Source organism: Poecilia reticulata, chromosome 11, assembly GCF_904066995.2.
Source record: "Poecilia reticulata chromosome 11, P_reticulata-male-v2, whole genome shotgun sequence".
NCBI lineage: Eukaryota > Metazoa > Chordata > Actinopteri > Cyprinodontiformes > Poeciliidae > Poecilia > Poecilia reticulata.
The window spans coordinates 15,224,400-15,245,162 of NC_088840.1; the positions used below are offsets into that span (position 1 = coordinate 15,224,400).

General features: G+C 40.7%; 3 protein-coding genes across 5 annotated transcripts in view; all 3 read left to right on the forward strand.

Annotated features, from left to right (window-relative positions):
* The window catches only part of pard6gb (par-6 family cell polarity regulator gamma b), a 32,209-nt gene extending 22,274 nt beyond the window's left edge, over window positions 1-9,935 (forward strand). The window contains exon 3 of the mRNA XM_008422064.3: window positions 8,379-9,935. Within this exon, the coding sequence (XP_008420286.1) occupies window positions 8,379-9,445 (1,067 nt within the window). The 3' untranslated portion in view covers window positions 9,446-9,935. The remainder of the gene's footprint in view (window positions 1-8,378) is intronic.
* Window positions 9,936-12,701: 2,766 nt separating this feature from the next.
* bloc1s4 (biogenesis of lysosomal organelles complex-1, subunit 4, cappuccino) lies at window positions 12,702-17,289 on the forward strand. Of its 2 annotated transcripts, none has more exons than XM_008422065.2 (5): window positions 12,702-13,122; window positions 15,187-15,258; window positions 15,379-15,480; window positions 15,978-16,112; window positions 16,263-17,289. In XM_008422065.2, the coding sequence occupies exons 1-5, from the start codon at window positions 12,790-12,792 to the stop codon at window positions 16,359-16,361; spliced, it is 741 nt and encodes a 246-aa protein (XP_008420287.1). In that variant the 5' UTR covers window positions 12,702-12,789; the 3' UTR covers window positions 16,362-17,289. The 2 variants fall into 2 exon arrangements, with proteins under 2 accessions (XP_008420287.1, XP_017163069.1); XM_017307580.2 differs by having other exon boundaries at window positions 16,269-17,289.
* A 482-nt stretch (window positions 17,290-17,771) lies between these two features.
* LOC103472430 (nuclear transport factor 2-like) lies at window positions 17,772-20,758 on the forward strand. 2 transcript variants are annotated; one of them, XM_081612370.1, is made up of 6 exons: window positions 17,828-17,912; window positions 18,444-18,479; window positions 19,591-19,711; window positions 19,819-19,890; window positions 20,064-20,162; window positions 20,532-20,758. In XM_081612370.1, the coding sequence occupies exons 3-6, from the start codon at window positions 19,607-19,609 to the stop codon at window positions 20,646-20,648; spliced, it is 393 nt and encodes a 130-aa protein (XP_081468496.1). In that variant the 5' UTR covers window positions 17,828-17,912; window positions 18,444-18,479; window positions 19,591-19,606; the 3' UTR covers window positions 20,649-20,758. The 2 variants fall into 2 exon arrangements, with proteins under 2 accessions (XP_008420288.1, XP_081468496.1); XM_008422066.2 differs by lacking the exon at window positions 18,444-18,479 and having other exon boundaries at window positions 17,772-17,912.
* Window positions 20,759-20,763: the final 5 nt, after the last annotated feature.

Here is a 20,763-nt window from a genome sequence, read left to right on the forward strand (position 1 = left end):
AAATGCTTAAAGGAAAAGTCTCTAGTCCTACTAATACTATGCATTTCAGTGTGGTTTAATGAAACCACTTAGGATCATTCATGAAAATTAGCCATTTCTGATCAATGTTATCTACAAAGTGCTGTAAAGAGTGTCCTGCGTCTATTTTTTAACCTTTTCCTTCAGCAAGAAAGACGGGAGGGGAAATGTTCTGCTTCCAGGGCATTTGGTGAACTGCATTGTGTTGCGCTTATCTCCTTTTGTCCAGCAAGGATGCGCCGTGTCATGTGAGGTTTCATCCTTTTGTACTTTATAGGTTTGAGAGTAGGGGGGTGGGGGGATTCCAGCTGCGTGTGTGCATTTCTCACTGTGGGGCCCACGATAAAGCCCACTGTCACAGCATCCAGTGACCTAATGCTAAAGGCAGCAGCGTCCTGCACTGTTCTTCCTGCGCTTCGTCTCAGATCGTGGCCTCTGCTGTCACTGAGCACTCTGTCACGCCTGGACGAAGACGCGGCGTTGAGGCTGGGGGGGGCGGGGAGGGAGGGGGGCTGGTGGAAGGTTGTCGGGGTGCAGGAATGTCACATGCATAGTCGGACTGTAGCCGAGTGTGCTTTCGGACACAGCTGCAGGGTATATATGCTTGTTCTTTTTACTGCTGAGGAAATTACTTCAGCGCTGTCCAATGGGATCATTGTTTTCAAACTATGAAATAAGTTTTATGGCTTGGGAAGCGCCATGATGTTGAACCGCGCTGGTGTCGACATGTTCTATAAAGCCGTTTCTCGGTCCAGAGTCGGTGTCGGAGGTTGTCCTATGCAGTTATTGGCAGAACAGTACATTTCTAAAAACAAAAGCCTTCATACTCGAAGAAACCCGACGATCATGAGCAACAGAAACGAGATACGAATGACACAACCTGATGATATTCCTCCCAGGCAGCACATGTTTTGCTAAAGGTAGCAAGTTTGGGTGTTTTGTGCAAGATGAGGAGTTGAATAAATGTTTTTCTTAATAATAGTTTTAGCTCTTCTCCTGCGTTGAAGCTGGAGCGCTGCGTGAAGTAGTCTGAAAGGAACGGCTGTTTTTCAGAGATTCTCTTTGGGGCTTTCTAATCTCTAGGTCATATCGCAAAGTAAAAATATCACAAATGCCAAGGACGGAATCTTTGTGCAGAGTGCTGACATGGGTCGGTTTCAAGGTAAACGTTCTGAAAGTCAGTTTCATGACGCCTGAATTTTGAATAACTCTGTTTTTGCAGGTTAAAATCTTTATAATAAATTTGGGTCAATATGATTGACATTTAACATTATTTGTGCTTTGGCCATTAACCAATATTTACAGATATTCTATGTATATTTCCTCACATTTTCAAGACAGAAAAATAAAGACCACACATTGCTTCTTCGTTTCATTTAAAACCCCCACAATCTACTTCATTGTCACTATGCCATACCCAAACAAATAAAACTTCATATTTAAAGGGGAAAGAGCTCTGTTTTACTTCTTCGTGTTGGATTGTTGATTAGTTTATTGCAAAAGTACAGCACCCTAAAGCACAATTTCTGTTGTGAACCATTAGCAATAATAATGTTGGGACGAGAGGCGACGTCACACTGTGCGAGAAGAGAGCAGATACTGTTGCACAGCACTGCAGTTGAAACGGATTTCAATAATATTTCAAAACATAAAACATGAGTACAAAGTTAACATTTTAGGCCGCAGATCAGGTTGCAGGCCGATGGTTTAAGTTGATGTTTTGCTAACAGGAGTTGACCTTGAACTAATTTTCTGTGCTTTCTGACTCGTTTGTTAAAATTCAGACCTACAAAAAAAATTTACAAAATAGTAGTCATTTTCATTTTGAACATCTTCAACCATTGTTGTTTTTAGCAAGACCTGTTAGCACTTGCTTTTCCTGACCAAACTATTCTAAACTAAGTGCTAGAGATGCTTTCTTTATTTCCCTTTCTGCTTATTATTCTGACAAATGCGTTGTCGTACTTCAGCATACTGCGTTAATGCTGCTTGCTGCACTGCATGAATCAAACATTGACAAATTGCTCTTGTTCCTGCGGGCAGTTTGGTTCCTCCTGTCTTTGTTAGCACAGGTACAACAAGTATATTGTGTGCAAGTTTTCACAAAGCCCTGTCTGAAATATAACACCCAAATCTGGCCTCAAACGCTGCTTTAAACGTCCACAGTCTGGATTTCTGACTGACAACGATTATGGGGCTTCTGCAGGTCTTTGCTGCGTGCCATAAAAAAAAAAAAAAAAAGTTCCCGTGTTTGTGTCTGATGGTATGTTTATAGCATTAATGCTTCATCTGTCTCCCTTCATTACGCCAGCAACACATAAAACCATACCGACTTTCTAGAAAGGACTTGAAGTACTGACTCAGCTGTAGTTGGTTTCTTGCGCTGTGTTTTCAGCTGCGGTGAAGATTTGCCAGGAACAAGCGTGTTGAGGCATCCTAATGGCTGATCATAAAACTCTTAGATTCTCAGCTTTTATTGGGGGATTCTGGAAAAGTTGCAGAACATTAAAACGGTTTTTGCCACTTTGCTTAACTAGAGGTGGGCCTCGGTGGAACAAAGCCTGACTTTCCTCTCTTCCATGTACCGTTTTACTTTAGAGGGCTAAAAACAGCGTGGGGCTTTTAATAGGATCTGAAAACCCCGACCGAATTCAGTTTACTAGAAGATTCCCACCGAGCGGATTCTGGCCACTATGGGATTCGGGTCATTAAAAACCTCTTTTCCTTAAAGAAACACTTTAAGGATAATTCAGTGATGGGATCATGTTACCCCTCGCAGAGGTCAGAGGACCTCACGCCTGTCTTGGGGTAGTACTGCAGACTTTCAAGCTGTTCAGTGATATCTCCAGCTACATTCCTTTAGTGTCAGCCGCGAGAGGTAGAAGTCGACCAGGAGCCGTCTTTTCACCTCTGACCCTTCCTCCGACCGCGCTGTGGGTTGGTCAAGAGCCCGTCTTCTGGTGTCAGAAGGTCTAAGCTCCAATTTTTCTTCATAAAATTCCCCTTTATGGTTTTTCTGTAGGATCTTGACGGATTTTGCAAAGCATGACAACAGTAATCTCATTCTGTTATGCACGAGTTTGGAGCAGAGCTTTTATAATACTCTGCGCCATTTAAGTAGCTTTGCTTTGATTTGTTTTTTAGTGCAGTTTCCTGATCCTGAACTTGGAACAGAATCATGTTAAACATAAACACAACCAGCTGTTTGCGTTTCTAAACTGGGGTTTCCTCTAAATCTGTGGCTTCAACCTTCAAACGTCCCTACTTGTATCCCAAAAAAATAAGCTGCACGCTCTCCTCCTGCCTCCACCCCTTTGCGCCAGATCGTACACGCTCATATGGACGCAAATGAAGACTATTAAAACTTATAAAGCTCCTTTTTATGAATATCTCCAGTCATAAGGACAAGATAACTGGAATCTGGAATAGCATGCTTTACATTTGATTTACGCCAACTGCAATATTTTAATTTTATCTTAGTATTTAAGTTTTTACATTACTGACTGACTGACTGAATGCACACTCACTCAAAAAGGTTTAACGTAGCTCTGATTAAAATGCCAAAGAACTCGCAAGCCTATTTTGCAGAATTTTTTTTTTAATATAAATACAAACTGTTCTTTAAAAAAAGCTGTTGTCTTCAGGTTAGATAGTTTATGTCTGCTGTGAGAATTTCCAAGCAGTACTGTAAAAAAAAAAGTTACTTTTACGTAGCTAAATGTAAATAACAGCAAGGAATTACCGAACAGGAGCCAATTTAAAGATCTTTTCCATCAGAGAAACTGAGGTTGGGAGGTTCGGTTGGACGTTCGCTGACCTGTCGGTCTTTGATCAGATGCTTCACATGAGCTCGGCTCGATGTTCTCTTGTAGGAGGGAGTTCGTTTTCAGAAGGCATTACAGTGACTGCAGTGTTATCGACTGGACCACCCTCTCGTGTGTCGCCCACTTTAAGCAGACCTTGGACCTTGATGTCAGGGACTCGATGGTTAAAACCTTTCTGGCTCCTTCAACTGTTTTTATGAGATTTACAGATTATTTAGATCTAAAGTCAAAAGAGGTGTTCCTTTAATTTTAAATTAGACTGGAGGAACCACTCATACACTATTAGTATAGTAATGAAGGGCCATTTTTGGTTCACGTTGTTGGTTCCAGCTCAGACTTGTACACTAATTAACTTATTGTTCTGGACATAAAAGGAACCATTTTCAACATCAGGTCAGTTGATGACAATTTTCTTGAAAAGAATCAAATATAAATATATCTACATGTCTCTACATAATTCTAGATGAAAGCCAACTTATCAGTTGGTTTCATCATTTACAAATAAAGCACATCCTCTACTCGTCACTGAATTCAACATTTGACGATGCATTGGTTTGTCCAGGCATCTTTTTTAATTAATTTTTTCATCCATCCTTGGCCATCATCTATTCTTCCCTCCTTCCATATCTGTTTTTTTTTTTTTTTTAGGTTCCATATTCAGAGCATTTTATTTGCTCTAAATGTATGGTGAATTTTTGCATTTGAACTGAAAACGTTGGTCAAACATCTGTGAGAACTCTGTAAATTTGAGCCTAAAGAAGCATAGAATCATTACATAAAACGTGAAGGAATCATGACTTCATAGTAGCTCAGGGGTAGATGGAGGACAGTGTAATTAGGGTTGTTTTCTCTGGCCAGAATAAACTGCAGCGGTTTTCAAATGATTTGTTACGTGCAGAAGTGGGGAGAAAAATCTGCTATTTTGTAAGGAGAATAGAGTTGAAAGAACCTCGTCTGCTAAACTGAGAAGTCGCCTGTGGTCGTGGGTGGTGCTGTTGCAGCTTACTGTTAATAGAGCGCTTGTGAAAGTTTTAGCAACAAAAATGTTACCATAATGCAAAACAGTTGATCTGAACTTGGATGTAGGCTCTTCTTCGGTGCAGCTCAACTGTGAGAGAGATTGATGGAGCCAGTCTGAGGAAAGGGTGAAAAAAGAGATTTACTGCGTTAAAAATATGAAGCAGAGTGTCTTAATTTTCTTTTCTTTTTTTTCTTTTTTTTGTTGCTAAAAGTTGTGGGTAGAATTGGGCAGACCTGCTGTTGCGTTACTGCTAATAACATATCCTGATGAAATGTGGTTATAGACTTTCCTAAAATATAGTTTTCGTAGCGTTTCTTGGGTAAATCCCAAAACACCTGCTCAGATTAACTAGACATTTCCACCAGTAGTTGTTGCCCTGCACTGAGCCACTCCCCTCCCCTTTGAATTTGTAGGTTTTTATAAAACAAATTACTCCAGCATATATGCCTTGTCTTTTTTTTTTTTTTCCATTATTTTATTTTTGCCAAACAGCTGTAAGACGTTACCCGCTGAAAGCAGCGTTTGGATTGCAGACATTGGCTCTATGCCTGCTGGGTCACCTATCCCTCGGCGTAACCCGGGCGATGTGGCGCGCCGTTTGCTGCGGCTCGAGTTTGAGAGCGACGTGAGGGGTGCGGACGCAGGGTGTTGCACTTAAAAACCTGTAATGAGACTCTTGCTGCAACTCCTCCCCAATATGGTTCCCATCAGTGGAAAACTTGCACTTGTGGCAGAAATTCCTGCCCTGTAGCAAGCGCCTTGTCTGGATTCAATCAGATCAACTTCTGCCAGAACATGCACCGAAAACTGAAAATACCACTTGATGATTTTTTTTCTTTTTTGGGGGGGGGAACGTCTGTTGACGTCGGTGCGATTTCTTTCAGACTTGCTTTCTTAAGATTGTGAAAACTGAACAACACTAATTTTGTTGAGCTGGGAGATCTTTTCTCCCTTTCACACCTCTGGAACCCGTTTCACATTTTTGCCACTTCACATCTCCGAACTTCAGTGTGTTTTGTTGAGATTTGTAATTCTAGATCATAAGTACACATTGACCTAAACTAATCCCTTGTAGCTCTGGCTGTGTGTTCAGGGATGATGACCTGCTGGACGGTGAACTTCCTCCCAAGTCTCATGTGTTTTTGCGACCTTTAATACATTTTCCGTCCAGGATTTCCTTGTATTTACTGAGCTCCATCCATCTTCCCATCAGCTCTGGACAGATTCTTGTGCTTCATCCAAAACGATGCATCCACACAGAATGACTCAGCCACCACCTTGTTTCAAAATGTGCTCGGGATGACCTGTTTACATGCTTCTTCTGATCCCTAAATGCCATGTGACAAATACTAGAGTTTATTTTAGATGCATGATCAAAGTTTGGGACATTGTCATCCAATTTCACCCTGCCTCAATTCTTTCTTCTTCTTTTTTTTCTACTTTCCTCCACTTCTTGGTTTCCATGGTAATGTTCTCCAATAAGGCCTTCACATTTTTACAATTTGTGCCCTTAGGCACAATTTTCTGTTTTGCAATCATCTTAAATCCCCCTGCGATACTATAAACTTTGTGTTTGCAACATGAGAAAGCATTTCGGCAAATTGAACAGCGTTCCCTAACAGAGAGCAGCTTCTTGACTCCCAGAAGTTGCTTCTTGCGTCTGACTTGCACCACAAGCACGTAACAAATCTCCCCAGATCCTCCATGCGCGTTTCTTTTTCTCCCTCCCTTTCCCCTCGCGCCCCCATCGCTAGACTTGTTCTTGCTTAGTCGACAAGTTACAGAAGGAAGAGAAGCTGCAGGAGAAGACACTTTACAATGTGAGAAGGGAGCCTGAGGAGCTGGCCTCTGTTTCTGTTTAAAGGGTCTAAATTAATTTCAGGGGTGCAAAGATTAGGGGAGAAAAGTATAGAAAAGGTTTCAACATGCATTACTGGAAAAAAATAAACGAGTAAAGCTCGAAAGGGCAAATGTGACTCATGAAAGTGCAGGAGCTGATGCTCCCACTGGGAGACCTTCGCTTCCTGTCACATCCTGGTTTACTTCGTCCAGATTTCCTGCCGGTCGCAGAGAAAGATGGGAAGATCAGACAGATATCAAGTTGTTTTTTTTTTTTTGTTTTGTTTTTTTTTCACCGCAGCATGTTTATCTTCCCCTCCAGCTTGGGGTGTCTTAATGTACTCGCAACTATAGGAATACACCAGCTTGTGGTTGACCTTCAAAGCAAACTAATCTTTTATTATTTTTCCTATTTACATAAGTACATGAATATATGCTCATCAGTAGTTGTGATATCTTGAGGATATGACTCACCCTTTGAATCAGAGATCCAGTACTCTATGAAGGCCTTCATTGTTCCACTGATTGCTCCAAAACCTCAGACCTGAAGCATCAGGCCTTAACTCAATTACCACAACTATTTTCAATCGGTTGCACCATCCTGTATTCCCTCATTATCCCTGACTGATGGCTGATCCGCTCGCGTGATGGATGGCTGCACGTACGCGCCACTGTGTTTGAGCACAGATATGCAGGGTGCATGCAGCTGCTCGCTGCTTGCGGAGGGGTGGATCGTCACTGTCAGCAGAGGAATGCGCCGCAGCACTCGGCAGTCCTGAAACTAATATGCACACGCAACATGTTTGCTGCTTCTCGCTGACAGCAGCGTGTGGATCACATTTGAGTCTTTGTGTCGTTCCTCGCTGGCTGATCACCAGTTCGGCTTGATCTGCCAGTAAGCTGATGATTTTCAGCTGATTGTGATGGAAAATGATCTGAATCTGTGATCTGAAACCAGGTGATTTCTAGCGAAAAATTGTTTACGATTTGTTTTTGGTGTCCTTAGGGCGTTTTCACACCAGACAGTCTGGCGGACTTGGTTTGATTTGAGAATTGAATTTGCAACACTTGTTACATTTGCAGCTGGTGTGGTTCACTTTCACACTGCACCGTCAAACGAGCCAAACCATTTGAGAAACCTGTTTCACCCCCTTGCCTGTGGTGGCGCTGCAGCACCACCTCATGAAGGAAATTACAGGAAAACATCCCAAGGAAGAAAGGAGCGCAACTTCCTTCTTCCCAAAATATAAACAAACATGGAGTAGAGTCAGAATTTAGCAAGTATAAGATTTCTCTTTTGTCTACTTGGTCAAATCCTTTAGCCATTCTTCCCACTAGTGTTACTACAGCATTTGTTTAGACTGTATTGACCCAGAATGCCCTGTGTTATTGTATGCTTTCTGCTTCTGGAGCGCTCTCCACTCCATTTTGCATTTAATCAAGACCTAGATTTGGAAGCTAGACCAGAGTTTGCTTTTTTGGCCTGCATCAAAGTTTGATGCATTCACATCTCCCCAATTGAAACTGTCTAGACAATCGTACTAGTGTTTGATTAGTGAACTAAACAGGGCTGGTGTGATTGCTCCTTTAACAGAGCAGTCGCCTAACATAAAGATTTATTTGTATTTGTTTCTAATTTTTTCTGTCCTGTTTTTTTTTTTTGCGTTTATTTGCAGAAGAGGTTGACTACACCACTTTTGGCACCAACACCTTGACTCGTAAAAAGAAGGCGGTGGTGACGCTTCGCAACAGCGACATCAACCGTAAGCGTCCCCGCGTCCCAATCGGCATGCCACAGGACTTCCGTCCCGTCTCCTCCATCATCGACGTGGACATCCTGCCCGAGTCCCACCGCCGCGTCCGACTCTACCGCCACGGTTCGGACAAACCCCTGGGCTTCTACATCCGCGACGGGACCAGCGTTCGAGTGACTTCCCACGGCCTGGAGAAAGTTTTCGGCATCTTCATATCCCGGATGGTCCCTGGAGGTTTGGCAGAGAGCACCGGGCTGCTGGCGGTTAACGACGAGGTGCTGGAGGTGAACGGCATCGAAGTGACGGGGAAGTCTTTGGATCAGGTCACGGACATGATGATCGCGAACAGCCACAACCTGATCGTGACCGTCAAGCCGGTGAACCAGCGCAACAACGTCGTCCGCAGCAGCAGAATCTCCGGCAGCTCAGGTCAGTCGTCGGACAGCAGCGGCTCCATCGGCAACCCAAGTTTGTCGGTGGCCTCGGTGCGGGAGGCGACCTCTGTGGCGCATCACAACTACCACGACGACCTGGAAAGCGACGAAGACACGGATATCGTCATCGAGAATAGCCTCAAGCGACCGTCTCTCCGGTCCAACGCCTCACTGGCTTCCAACGCGTCCCGAACACACCAGCAGACTCCGGCGGCTCCACCCAGCCCTCCGACGAGGCCGCCGTCGGTGGTCTCCACCTCTTCCTTCCGGTCCCAGACCAGTCTCAACGGAGGGTCCCACCACCAGCAACCACAACCCAGCATCAGCCTCAGCCACCAGCTGCACAGAGACCTGAACCTTAAACACAGCCAGCACCAGCAGTCCAAACACAGCGAGCTGCACATGCAGCCGCCTCATCACAGCAGCAACCCGGCGCTCCGGCACAGCAACGGCAGCCTGCACAAAATCCTCAGCTCTCTGAAAACGGACCCACGCCACAGTCTTGCTCTGCCCAAGGGAGGGGTGGAGGAGGATGGCACTGTCATTACCCTATAATAATTACAGATAAGGAAGCATAAACATCCCAGCTGCTCAGAGACGATACGGGAACAGCCGGATACACACGAGCACAGACTGTGTTGCCTCTGATGTTTTGTTTTTTATAAGGCAATAGAAAGTTTACAATAATGATACTGTGTATATATCTTGTATTTTTTACGTTTCTTATGTTCAAAATTGTGTATGTTCTTTATAAGCGTCAGAACAAATGGCTTTTTATAGTCCACTGTAGGTTAGAGCTCTGAATGTACCTGCAGCCTGGTGTCTTTTCTTGGTGTCCATTTTTAAGACCCTCTTTCATTCTCAGTAGAGGGACCAATGTGGGGTTACTTACGGATGTGTTTTTTTTTTTACAGAGTAAATCTAACTACTCATATTCCCATAATGCTGTGTAGAGTTTGTTTTTACTAGGTCTTTTATGCATCCATGATTGTGATCAAATCTTTGTATCTGTTTAAATAAATTATTCTCATTCATGAAAAGCAGACGTGACGAGTCAGCTGTTTCAATTTAAGTCTCATTTTCTGCATGACAAACAAAGTTCTGGAAATGAGATGCGCCAAGCAGAGGTTTCCTTACAATATTGTGGGGTTGGGAGTTAGTTTTTGGGTTTGCTTAAAGGACATAAATATTTAACTGGGAACAAGAAGAGGGAACCTGTGATTTCTTCTCTGCAAATTGGTTAACAGTCAAATTGTAAGGGTTGTACCCCGGTCTATTCGTCCGTCCATCCATCCATCCATCCATCTTTCAATCGATCAATATTTCCGTACATATCCTTTTTTTTTTTTTTTTTTTTTTATCCACCTATCCTTTTTTTATCCATCTGTTCATCCACCCATCCGTTCATCTCTACATACATCTGTCATTCATCACTCGCTGTCTGCATCCAGCCTTCATTAATCCCTTCATCTGTTTTGTCTGTCCATCCATCTGAACCTTTCATCTGTTCATCCATATATTCGCACTTTGATCCATCTGCCAATTTCACCATGTGTCCTGTTCATTTGTCTGTCGGTCCATCCATTTTTTTTTTCAATCTGTCCATCTTTCATTCATTTCTGCATCTGTTATTCATCCATTCTTTTCCATCACTCATGCATCCATCCACATCATGATTCATTTGTTTCTGTCCTTTCATCCATCCGTCTATCAATCTTTTGTTTTACTTTGAGCATGGAAGAGAAAATAAACGAAAAGATAACGGAAATAATTCTGTTTACATGCTAGTTACAGTAGCCTGCAGTTCAATAATGTAGGAATAGGAAAATCTTTTAATCCTATCCCAGATCATCTGTCGGTTTTTTCATCCATACATTCATCTCTAGTCTTTTCCTGTTTTTTTTTTGTTTTTTTTTTACGAGTTTCATATTCAAAGTTTGACATGTAGAAATTTCTGCTGTTGTTATTTTAATGATCTGTTCAGTTTCTCCCTCAAAATAGACGGAGAAATCTGAAAATTAAGATTTGGGAAAAGTGCTTTGAAGTAAAACGGTGACTGCTGTTCAGCCACTCAAAACAAATTTCAGTCGAAAACTTGTCATGTCTTATATTGAGATTATTGTTCTTCAAAAGATGCATTTCCACCTGATCACAGCAGTCAGTCGGGTAATTTGGAGAAAACTCTACATATTGCAGAAACTGAACAGCTTGCTTCAGTTTATCATTTGGATTTAATTTGGAAAACCAAAAATAATTTAGTGAAATTAGGGATTTTTTTTAAGCTTACACCACATGACTCATGACGGAAGTGGATGTCTTAAATTTCTTTCAACGGCAGTAATTGTTTTCTAGGAATTTGTGACCAACAGACGATGGCACTAGAGTTATGAACTTGTTTTCTTTCACGCATTAAATGACATCAAGTATTGCAACAACAATACTACGTTTGATTACCTCTAGTATTTTCCACTTTATTTGGGGTAGACCATGATGTTGAGGCTAACTGAATAAATGAGTAGCTTCAAAGTGCATTCTCTGAAGGTTGGATTCCTTTGTTGTGGATCAGCAATCTTTATCATTAAGTTTTTGACTGCAGGCAACCTTCATCAGGAATGCAGCGTCTTTCAGTCTTGGAGGCCCTGCAGCAGCGGCAAACATTGTGTCACCTCTTTGCTAGTGAATGTTTGCCCGCCATGTTTATTCAGGATGCTGCACTAATCAACCGGCTAACTGATCCTTTACATCAGGCTAATCTGCACCGCCACTCTGCAGATTTTAGGGTAAGTGGAGGGAACTTGCCCCCACTTACCCTAAAATAAGTGGGGGTAAAACGGGGTCAATGTGTAAACAGTGAAAGAGCACACCATGTACATTCTGAGACTGCAAACCGTATTCACCACTTTATTGCAAAAGTCAAGGAAAAAAGTTACAAATGTCATTAACATTAAAAGTCCCAAGTATGGTTCTTTCAGGCAAGCATGTGCCCAAATGTATATGTTTTGTATACAACAAGTTTTGAAGCATGTTTATGACAATTTATACTTTTGGAGAAGAGCGCTGCACTGACCCTTACAGGCCATGTTATTATCCTGGCTGCCATCTGCTGGCGGCAAATGCACTGACATGCTAAGAGCTAAACGGTAAATTGAAACATCCCCGCAAATCAATGTTAGTTTCGCTGTAGATGAAATGCTGCTGGACACTGAAACGAATCCCAGTTCATTTTTGCTCAAATCGTTTCAAACTTTAATGTTGAGTCATGGTGTTAAATAAAGAACGTGACAAAATTACGTTTTTATTTATTTGTGTGGAACCCGTCGACAAACTTGAATTTAGTTAACAAGAAAATAATAGAAAAATACTTGAATTAAAAACATATCCGTTGATAGAAATTACATTTTAGTTGTTAAAGTAACATGCTTTGTCAGACTAACACAAAAAAGTCAAGTTCGTTCAACTAACTTCTCTTTTGTCAATTTGAGGTGATTTGAAATACTTAATTTATTAATTTTATTTTAGTTGAACATAAAGTCGTGTCAGATTACTATATCTGTTTTGCTTTCAATTAACACAATACAATTATGTGAAACCTGTTGACATTGTATATATACGTTTGTGTGTGTGTGTGTGTGTGTGTGTGTGTGTGTGTGTGTGTGTGTGTGTGTGTGTGTGTGTGTGTGTGTGTGTGTTAAGTCAATGATTCATTTCTTTTATTCTGAATTGAATCCAAAGAAAGTATATATTCTATCCTATTCTATATTATAGAGAATTTTTGAAGTGCACTTTTTATGTTTGTCCCTCACGAGCTTCCTTTCACAGTGCGTCACACGTGACCCAGTCAGTTGACAGGACAAAACACGGCAGTTGGTCAGGGGAGAAAAAAAGAGTATACAGGGGACATGGACCATCATCATCGGGTGGACAGAGTGGGCCTGCTGTCTCCTCTGGAGGAGTCCAGCGCGGAGATCAGCAGGGACAGCGGCATCGTGTCTCAGAGCGCCAGCAGTCTGTCCATGGTGAGCGACCTGTCCAGCAGCGGCACCGTGTCCCAGAGCCCCAGCTTCGGAGCAGCAGCCGCGGCTAACGTTGTCTCCCGGAGCCCGAGCTTGAACCAGGCGGCAGGGGAGCACGGGACAGCCGACCAGCAGCACGACTCGGAGCAGGACGACGAGGTTCTGAGACAAACCGCGCTCCAGTACTCGTCCTACATCCGAGCCACGGCTGGAGAAGAGGTTTGTTTAGTCGTCAAAGCGCAACATGGAGTCCTCAGCTAAGTTAGCATGGTTGTTTATGACACCTCTGCTAGAGCCATGTTGTGGCTCGATGGGGATTAGTTCATAAGCTTGACGTGTTCGTGGGATCATAAACAGTGCACGAGTCTTTTTGAGAGCTCTCTGTCATTCCTGATGGACATTAATTGAACAGGCATGACTCCAGGATGTTTATATTCAGTCATGGCTAACTGATGGACAAAGGCTCCTGTGTCCTCAGCTTGAATTTAGGTGTGTGTAAGCATGAATTTGAGGCTGTCACATGGTTTCTAGATAATCTTTGGCCGATTTACATTCCCAAAGCATTTTCACTTTGTGTCACGTTAGAACCACAAACTTCAACAAGTGTTATTGGGATGTTATTTGATAGACAAACAGAAAAGACTATTGTATGGTGTTTTCAATTTTTTTTTATTAATAAGAATCTTAAAAGTGTGACATACTTTTATATTCAACCACCCTGAGTTGACAGAGTGAAATTTTTGTCCATTATTTTTTCAAAAATAGCTACAATTAACTCAGATTGTAGCTTTGATTAATATTTATTTCCAAATCTTCCCACATATTCCTAATTCTATTTTGCTCTGGATAATCAATATGCTTTGATATAAGCAGCACACAACTCTGGCTGTATGTTTAGGTTCATCGTCCTGCTAGAAGGTGACCTTTTACCCCAGATCTTTGCAGCCTCTAACAAGTTTTTATCCCATTATTGATGGATGGATGGATGGATGGATTGCCCTCCATCAACTCTGAGCAGCAATCTCACAGCAGGATTTTGACACCACTATGTGTTACTGAGTGAACGATGCGTTTATGGTGCTGTGCAGTTTTAAAGGTGCATTCAGTTTCTACCTCCGAATTGGAATTTACTAGTTCCACCTAGAAAAATGAACCCTCCCGAAGTTTGAATTTCAGAGGTGTCCAGTCATTCCCAAGTTACGATTAAGATGTTGAACATTTTTATTTGTCGACCTGACATTTTCTGTGTCTAACCAAAAACACTGAGAGTGCTGTTGGCTCTTCATGCTTGAGTTTCTTCCTTCCATGTTTAAATAAAGAGAACTACCTTGGCTGACTACCTTTTTTTTATTGTAATTTCCAACTAGAACCTGTTCAGACATCCAAGTGAGCTCAAACAAGCATTCGATGCAGGCCAGAAGGATCCGTTTTGCTGTCGTTTAAAACAATGTCTCCAACATGGCTTCCCCCTGTTTTCTGTGTCCTTCGGTCTTCATGATGCTATTTGTTCATCTTTGGCTATTTCCTGAGGCCTTCACAGAATAACTGCATTTATACTCAAATTAAATTACACACTAATAAACTCCTCTAAAGGCAAATAGTTGACTTGAATTTTATTTGGGGTATCAGAGTGGAAGGGTTGAATAAAAATGTACCCCCTGTCTTTTTAGATCTTAATGAGTAAAAAAGTGACAATAATAATAAAAAAAATACATCCATGCATCATTTCCCGTACGCTTCACAACTGACATAAGATCCCATTAAAATTCATTGAAGTTTGTGGTTGTAGCAGAAGAAAATGACAAAAGTAATGGCCATCTGTCTTGCCGTAGTTTAGTCAGCAGCCACAAAGGCATTTCTGTTATGAGCTGTGTCTGTGCAAATGTGATTTCTTTTAATTGTTACATAAGCTCTGCATATTTATTGAGATGATGAAGTAAAAAATAATGAAGTTTGATTCAGGCAGTTACTTCAACAAAATATCAGATCAGAAAACGGAGAAAGGAGGTTACTGCTCTAGCCAGTCACACACACATTTTTCATTTAACAATATAAATTTTGATCCCAGGTACAGAGGAAGAAAAAAAAAAAGATTGATGGTGGGCGTAGGAGGTATTTGAGTCGCCCATTGACTCCCCCAGATACCTAAATATCAACATAAGCTACAAAAAAAAAAAAAAAAAACCCTCCATGTCATGGCATCTTTAGGTTTTAATGATCAATATTTTTCTTTCTTTTCTCATGCTCAAACTTTACATGATGGCTCCTTTTCTATATTTCCAGATCCAGTGTTTGGAGAAAAACTTGGAGGAAATGCTGACGAGAGTGGATGAGTTTGTGGGGATGCTTGATATGGTGAGCCTGGGCAGTCTCTGAAACGACCGAAGTAACTTTTTTAATTTTTATTATTATTTATGAAAATAGCAGCCATTTGCATTTCTTTCTCTCTTCTTTTTGTATATCATGTCCCGCTAGATTCGTAATGATACATCCCAAGTTGTAAATGAAAATCTACCAAAAATCCAACAGAAGTCTGATGAAATGAGGCAAATATACAGAAGAATTGATAAACTGGAGGTAAGTAAATCTTCCAAGGATGTTGTCATTAAGCATTCTGTTGTGCTGCCAGGCCACTGCGGTTGAGCGCTTTACTGATTTGTTTTCTTAAATAATTGTACCTGCTAACTCTCTTTCTTTCTGAAGCTCTTCAGAAATGCTCTGTGACTCCTGGACAATGTTTCAAATTATTTTCAATTTTTTTGTTTATGGTACAATGATATTTTTTTCCACTATCAATGCTCACTGAAACCTTTCGTAGTTTCGAAATTTCTTCAGCAGTCATCAGCATATGTTGTGTCACTTCCAACTTTAGGAATTCCTTGAATCCATAAAATGCGCTGTAACACATAATTATTAATCAAGGACATTAATTTTCAAATCCAAATTCAAAGCTCAGTCAGATCGCTTGTGATGTTTTGAGATCCAAATGTGTTTGGTAAAAGGAATGTGGCATAAACATTGTGCATTTTGGGCTTCAGGAATCTTAAATTTGTTACTCTTGTGTGTGTTTGCAGGCCTTTGTGAAGATGGTTGGAACCAACGTCAGTGCAATGGAGGAGCAGGTCATGCAGGCAGAGACGGAACTGGGAACACTACCGAGTGCTTTCAAGAAGATCCTCCGCACAATGACTGTCCCAGGATTCTTAAATGTGAGATTTCATGACAAAGTTTTCTTTAACAGTTCATATTTTTTTTATCTGCTATGATGGATTCTTTTGATAACAGACTATTTTTTGTTTTGTTCTGTGCTCCAAGACGAGTCAGTCAGTGGTAGCTGAGTCGAATGTGTTTGCTTCCAAAAACAGGCCAGTCCACGAAGACCAGCCCCAAATCAGCGCCAAGAAGTCCCCAGCGTGTTCCGGACAGACGACTATTTCTCATCACAGCCGGAACAGTGACAGAACTGCAGAGTCGAAGCCTGGTTCTAACCTCAGAGACCCGTCTAGCGAAACTGTACTGACGACTGCCATCCCTCTGAGGAGGATCCATCAGTGCAAGTGGCCTCAAGAAGCAATAGTAGCTTTTTTCCTGAACGATTCACTGGAAGACAAATGACAATTTACCACGGTTTTATTGTCATTTTTTTCTTTTCTTTTTTTTTTTGAGGCGACGACGAGCTCTGAACTGTAGCAACATGTTTTTTAAAAGTGCCTACATGGAGTTTTACGCCTTTCAAGTTTGTGGAGAGAAAACTGTAAGATGGTTAAACTTTTGACAAGTAAGGAAGGAAAAAAAAAAACCCTGCTTGTTTACAAGGCACAGTAAAGACGGTACAGTAGATGTAACGGATGAAAAATGACCCCAGCCTCTTTTTCTACAAAAATATATTCCCGTTACTGGTGTTTGTACAGCTCTGCACGTTGAACTAATCTGTAATTCTATATGACTAATTCCTTGTACCCCAGCAATATTGCTATTACCCAGTTAAGCATTTAATGTCTTCCATTTCAAAAATATTCACTTCTTATCTAGCCTTATCTTTCTGGCTGTGGATGACAGTTGCTTCACTGACATGGGGCTAAATCTTTAATAGCACCATTTTTTTATGGAACAAAGCACAGGTGCAAGGACTGGTAGTTTTAGTTTCTCGTGCCACACTCTTAGCTAAAAGCTTTGCGCCACAAACTGTGAATTATCACAACAGGAAACTTTGATTTGTCTCAGCATGATGTAATGTGGCTCTAACCCCCAAAGCAAGGTGGTAGGTGTCACAGCCATTATTTATATTTTTTCTTTTTTGCCAAAATAGTTGGTACAGATCTCCTTTTTACATGCTAACTTTGGTTGAAGTTTTTAAATTAACCAATAAAATGTATTTAAGTCAAATTATCTCATGTCCTTATATTATTTCAAACTTTTTTTGCACAAATGTTTATGTGCTCTACAAATCTGACTGTGCACTGAAAACCAGTAGGATTTGAGCTTTAGAATTGTCACCCAAGGTGGCAACATGTTTGAAAAGCTCTGTTAGATTAGTTTTTATTTACTCTTTTTGTACACTTTTGTTTAGGTTGGGGCATTGCTTATTGGGACGCTCATATCCCTATTGATATTGGATGTGAGTAGCTGGAAGGATTTTTGCTCTTTTTGTTTTCTGTCGGTTCTGATGCATTTTTTATTATTATTTATTTATTTATTTATTTATTTTTGTTTGTTAATAAACTACGACCCCCACATTTTGCCAATGGAAGCTTCATGGATGCAGAGTATCTAACTATTATGAAAGATGAAAATGAAATTTCCGCTCCGCCCTCGAGTCATCAAACGCCACCCGTCTCATGCGTTGGTGACATAAAAGGAACGGACCCACACAAACCAGGAGGAAAGTTCCTTCCAGAGTCTTGATTGGTTAACGTGCAATGACGTCACTGGTTAGTTACAACTCTCAGGAAGCGGGAACGCACAACGTCGACTTCAGTCAACTTTATCACGTTGGTTTGTCGAACAAAGTAAGTCAAACTAAAAAACACGATACCATGTGCTTTGTACCATATGCTTATTAAAACACGACAGTATCCATACTTTTTGCCTGGAAGAGCTAAGTGAATGATCACTGGGAAAATTTGAGACTTAACTTTTCGAAGAAAAAAAACTGGCCTTTGCTCGTGCTCTGCTAGCAAATGGTGTTTAACTTTGCCTATATATGACCAAACTTATTAAGTGTCAAATGCGTTAATCTTTCAATAATATGACACGCAAATATTTTTGACTGTTCCATATTAATTATTAGTCGTAACGAAGCTTTTACAGGAAGGGCTACAAGTGAGCTGTGGTTTATTGAGCGTCATATGTTAACAAAATCTAAGTGATTTACTGACATTTTTTTAACATCTACGGCAATAACACGCGAAGCATCTTATAAGTAGAAATTTGACATATAATCTTTTGGTTGTGGCGAGTCTAAAATGATCTTTTTAGACGGAGCACTAAATAATTGTAGTAGGATGGAATAGAAATGTATTTTATTTCTATTCCCACAGAGGGAAAATTAAGGTGTACCAGCATCAAAGTGAAAGGCAAGTGGAAGTATGCATATAACATAATAAATATGAAAACTAACCAAAAAAAGGAGAGATTTACAGCATAAAATAATGCTATGTAGTTATTAAAATGGTACTCAGTTTAAAAGAATGCAACTGAGTAGGTTAAATTAACATGACATGCAGTTCTACTTGCATAAATCTAAATACCATTTTAAGGGATGCAATATTCTACAATAATATAAAAGTCAAAGAAAATAATATAGTAAGTAAATCACACTAACCCTTTGTTGTTGTTTTTTAAATGGACTGTGTCGTTTCAAGTTCAAAATTCTAGTTATTCATAATGCCATAAATTTAAATTTCATCACATTTTGTGATGTAACTAGCATAAGCCTCTTTTTATTTTATGTGGTAATTAACGCAAAGTAATTTAAATAAAAAATGAATGTAGACTGATTTGTGGTCCAGTGTGTTTCAATTTATTAAATACCGAAGTGTATCATGAAACTTCATTTATAAGTATAATAATATATTTCCAGTTTATTATCTATTAACACAGAAGTTTCATTATCTCTTTCAATAGCAACAACATCTTAATTATTCTGCACTTAAGATTTATGTATTAGAGTTCTTAAATAACAGGGCTGCACAGTGGCGCATGCTGTGCATGCGTGGGTTTTCTCCGGGTACTCCGGTTTCCTCCCACAGTCCAAAAACATGACTGTCATGTTAATTGGCCTCTCCAATTGTCCCTAGGTGTGAGTGTGTGTGTGCGTGGTTGTTTGTCCTGTGTGTCTCTGTGTTGCCCTGCAACAGACTGGCGACCTGTCCAGGGTGACCCCACGTCTCGCCTGGAACGTTAGCTGGAGAGGCACCAGCAACCCTCCCGGCCCCACTAAGGGACAAGGGTGTAGAGAAAATGGATGGATGGATGGATGTTAAATAACAAGAACTCTAATACATAACTAGTTCTACCTAGTTTTCTTCCTGTCAGTTTTGCATATATTTCATATATTTAAGTTTGAGCCCATTATTGACCCCTGATGTACACCACAGGTAATCTCCATTCATGCATTTATTAACAGAAGTTAATCGCCTGTTGTAATCATAACAGCTATGTTTTTTACTTGCTCAATCTTCACAGATCCAAAGTCTCACACATGGCAGGCGATAAAGAAATATGGCAAAAGATTGGAGAGGGCTTTGTTCAGGAGTATTACAACCAGTTTGACAATACCAACAGGATGGCACTTGCTAATCTCTATGTAAGTTCTGCACTATGGCGTCATTCTCGCTGGTTATAATCTACATATTATCCCATTTTGCTTTAATCCCACTCAGCATAAATAATCCTCCGTTTTCTCCCCCTCAGTCTCCCAGCGCCTGCCTGACATGGGAAGGCTCACCGTTTCAGGGAAGAGAAGCAATAGCTAACAAGCTCGTAGTAAGCACGTTGTGATAACAGTGTTGACACGAATCTGACAAATGTCTGCGTCCAGTCTCGGCTATTAAATGCTCCTACTAAGAACCAGCAACTCTCCCTGTTTACTAGCAAACGATTATTGTTTTTTAGTCTCTGTTGGTAATTTATTTAATAATTTTATGTTTTATTCTCAGAACTTGCCTTTCAAGCAGATCAAGCACATCATTACAGAGCAAGACTCCCAACCAACTATCGACAGTTGCATCCTCATCATGGTCTTTGGACAGTTAAAGGTAAACCAGTCAATAATAGCTTATCGTTTTCAGGTGGTGCCACCAACACTTAAAGTTTTGCCTACAAACATACTCTGACATGTTATGTACACATGCTCCACGTTGCTGCCTACTGACTCTTTTGGATTCAAGTCATATTTAAAATGTAAAGTATGTTTAAATCTCAGACGTCTTGGTGCCATTTTGCTCCTGTTTTACTTTTGAGAAATTTGTATTTGTAAACTGGGTATCATTTTCACTGGCAGTAGCTTTATACCTTGATTATAAGTGGTGCTATCTAAATGTAGGAGACATTGTTGGAACGTCCATTTTTTTTTTACTTACGACAGTATTTATATGAAAATATATGTTGTTTTTATCTTGCAACAGGCGGATGATGATCCACCAATGGCCTTTCATCAGGTGTTCATGCTGAAATCCCAAAATGGCGTATGGGTTTGCACAAATGATGTGTTTCGTCTGGGGGTGCACAACATACCAGTGTAGTGACCTGGATTTTTCATACACATGTTACAACCTGTTCTGAACTGACTTTGTTGTTCTGCGATATGACAGGACTGTATGTAAAGTTCAATCAATTAAACATAAATGCTGTACTTGC

Coding starts and splice junctions, on each gene's coding strand:
- bloc1s4 (XM_008422065.2), top strand. CDS start 12,790: ATGGACCATCATCATCGGGTGGACAGAGTGGGCCTGCTGTCTCCTCTG. Junction 13,123..15,186: donor GAGCCACGGCTGGAGAAGAG/GTTTGTTTAGTC, acceptor CTATATTTCCAG/ATCCAGTGTTTGGAGAAAAA. Junction 16,113..16,262: donor CTGTCCCAGGATTCTTAAAT/GTGAGATTTCAT, acceptor GTTTGCTTCCAA/AAACAGGCCAGTCCACGAAG.
- LOC103472430 (XM_008422066.2), top strand. CDS start 19,607: ATGGCAGGCGATAAAGAAATATGGCAAAAGATTGGAGAGGGCTTTGTT. Junction 19,712..19,818: donor TGGCACTTGCTAATCTCTAT/GTAAGTTCTGCA, acceptor TCTCCCCCTCAG/TCTCCCAGCGCCTGCCTGAC. Junction 20,163..20,531: donor TGGTCTTTGGACAGTTAAAG/GTAAACCAGTCA, acceptor ATCTTGCAACAG/GCGGATGATGATCCACCAAT.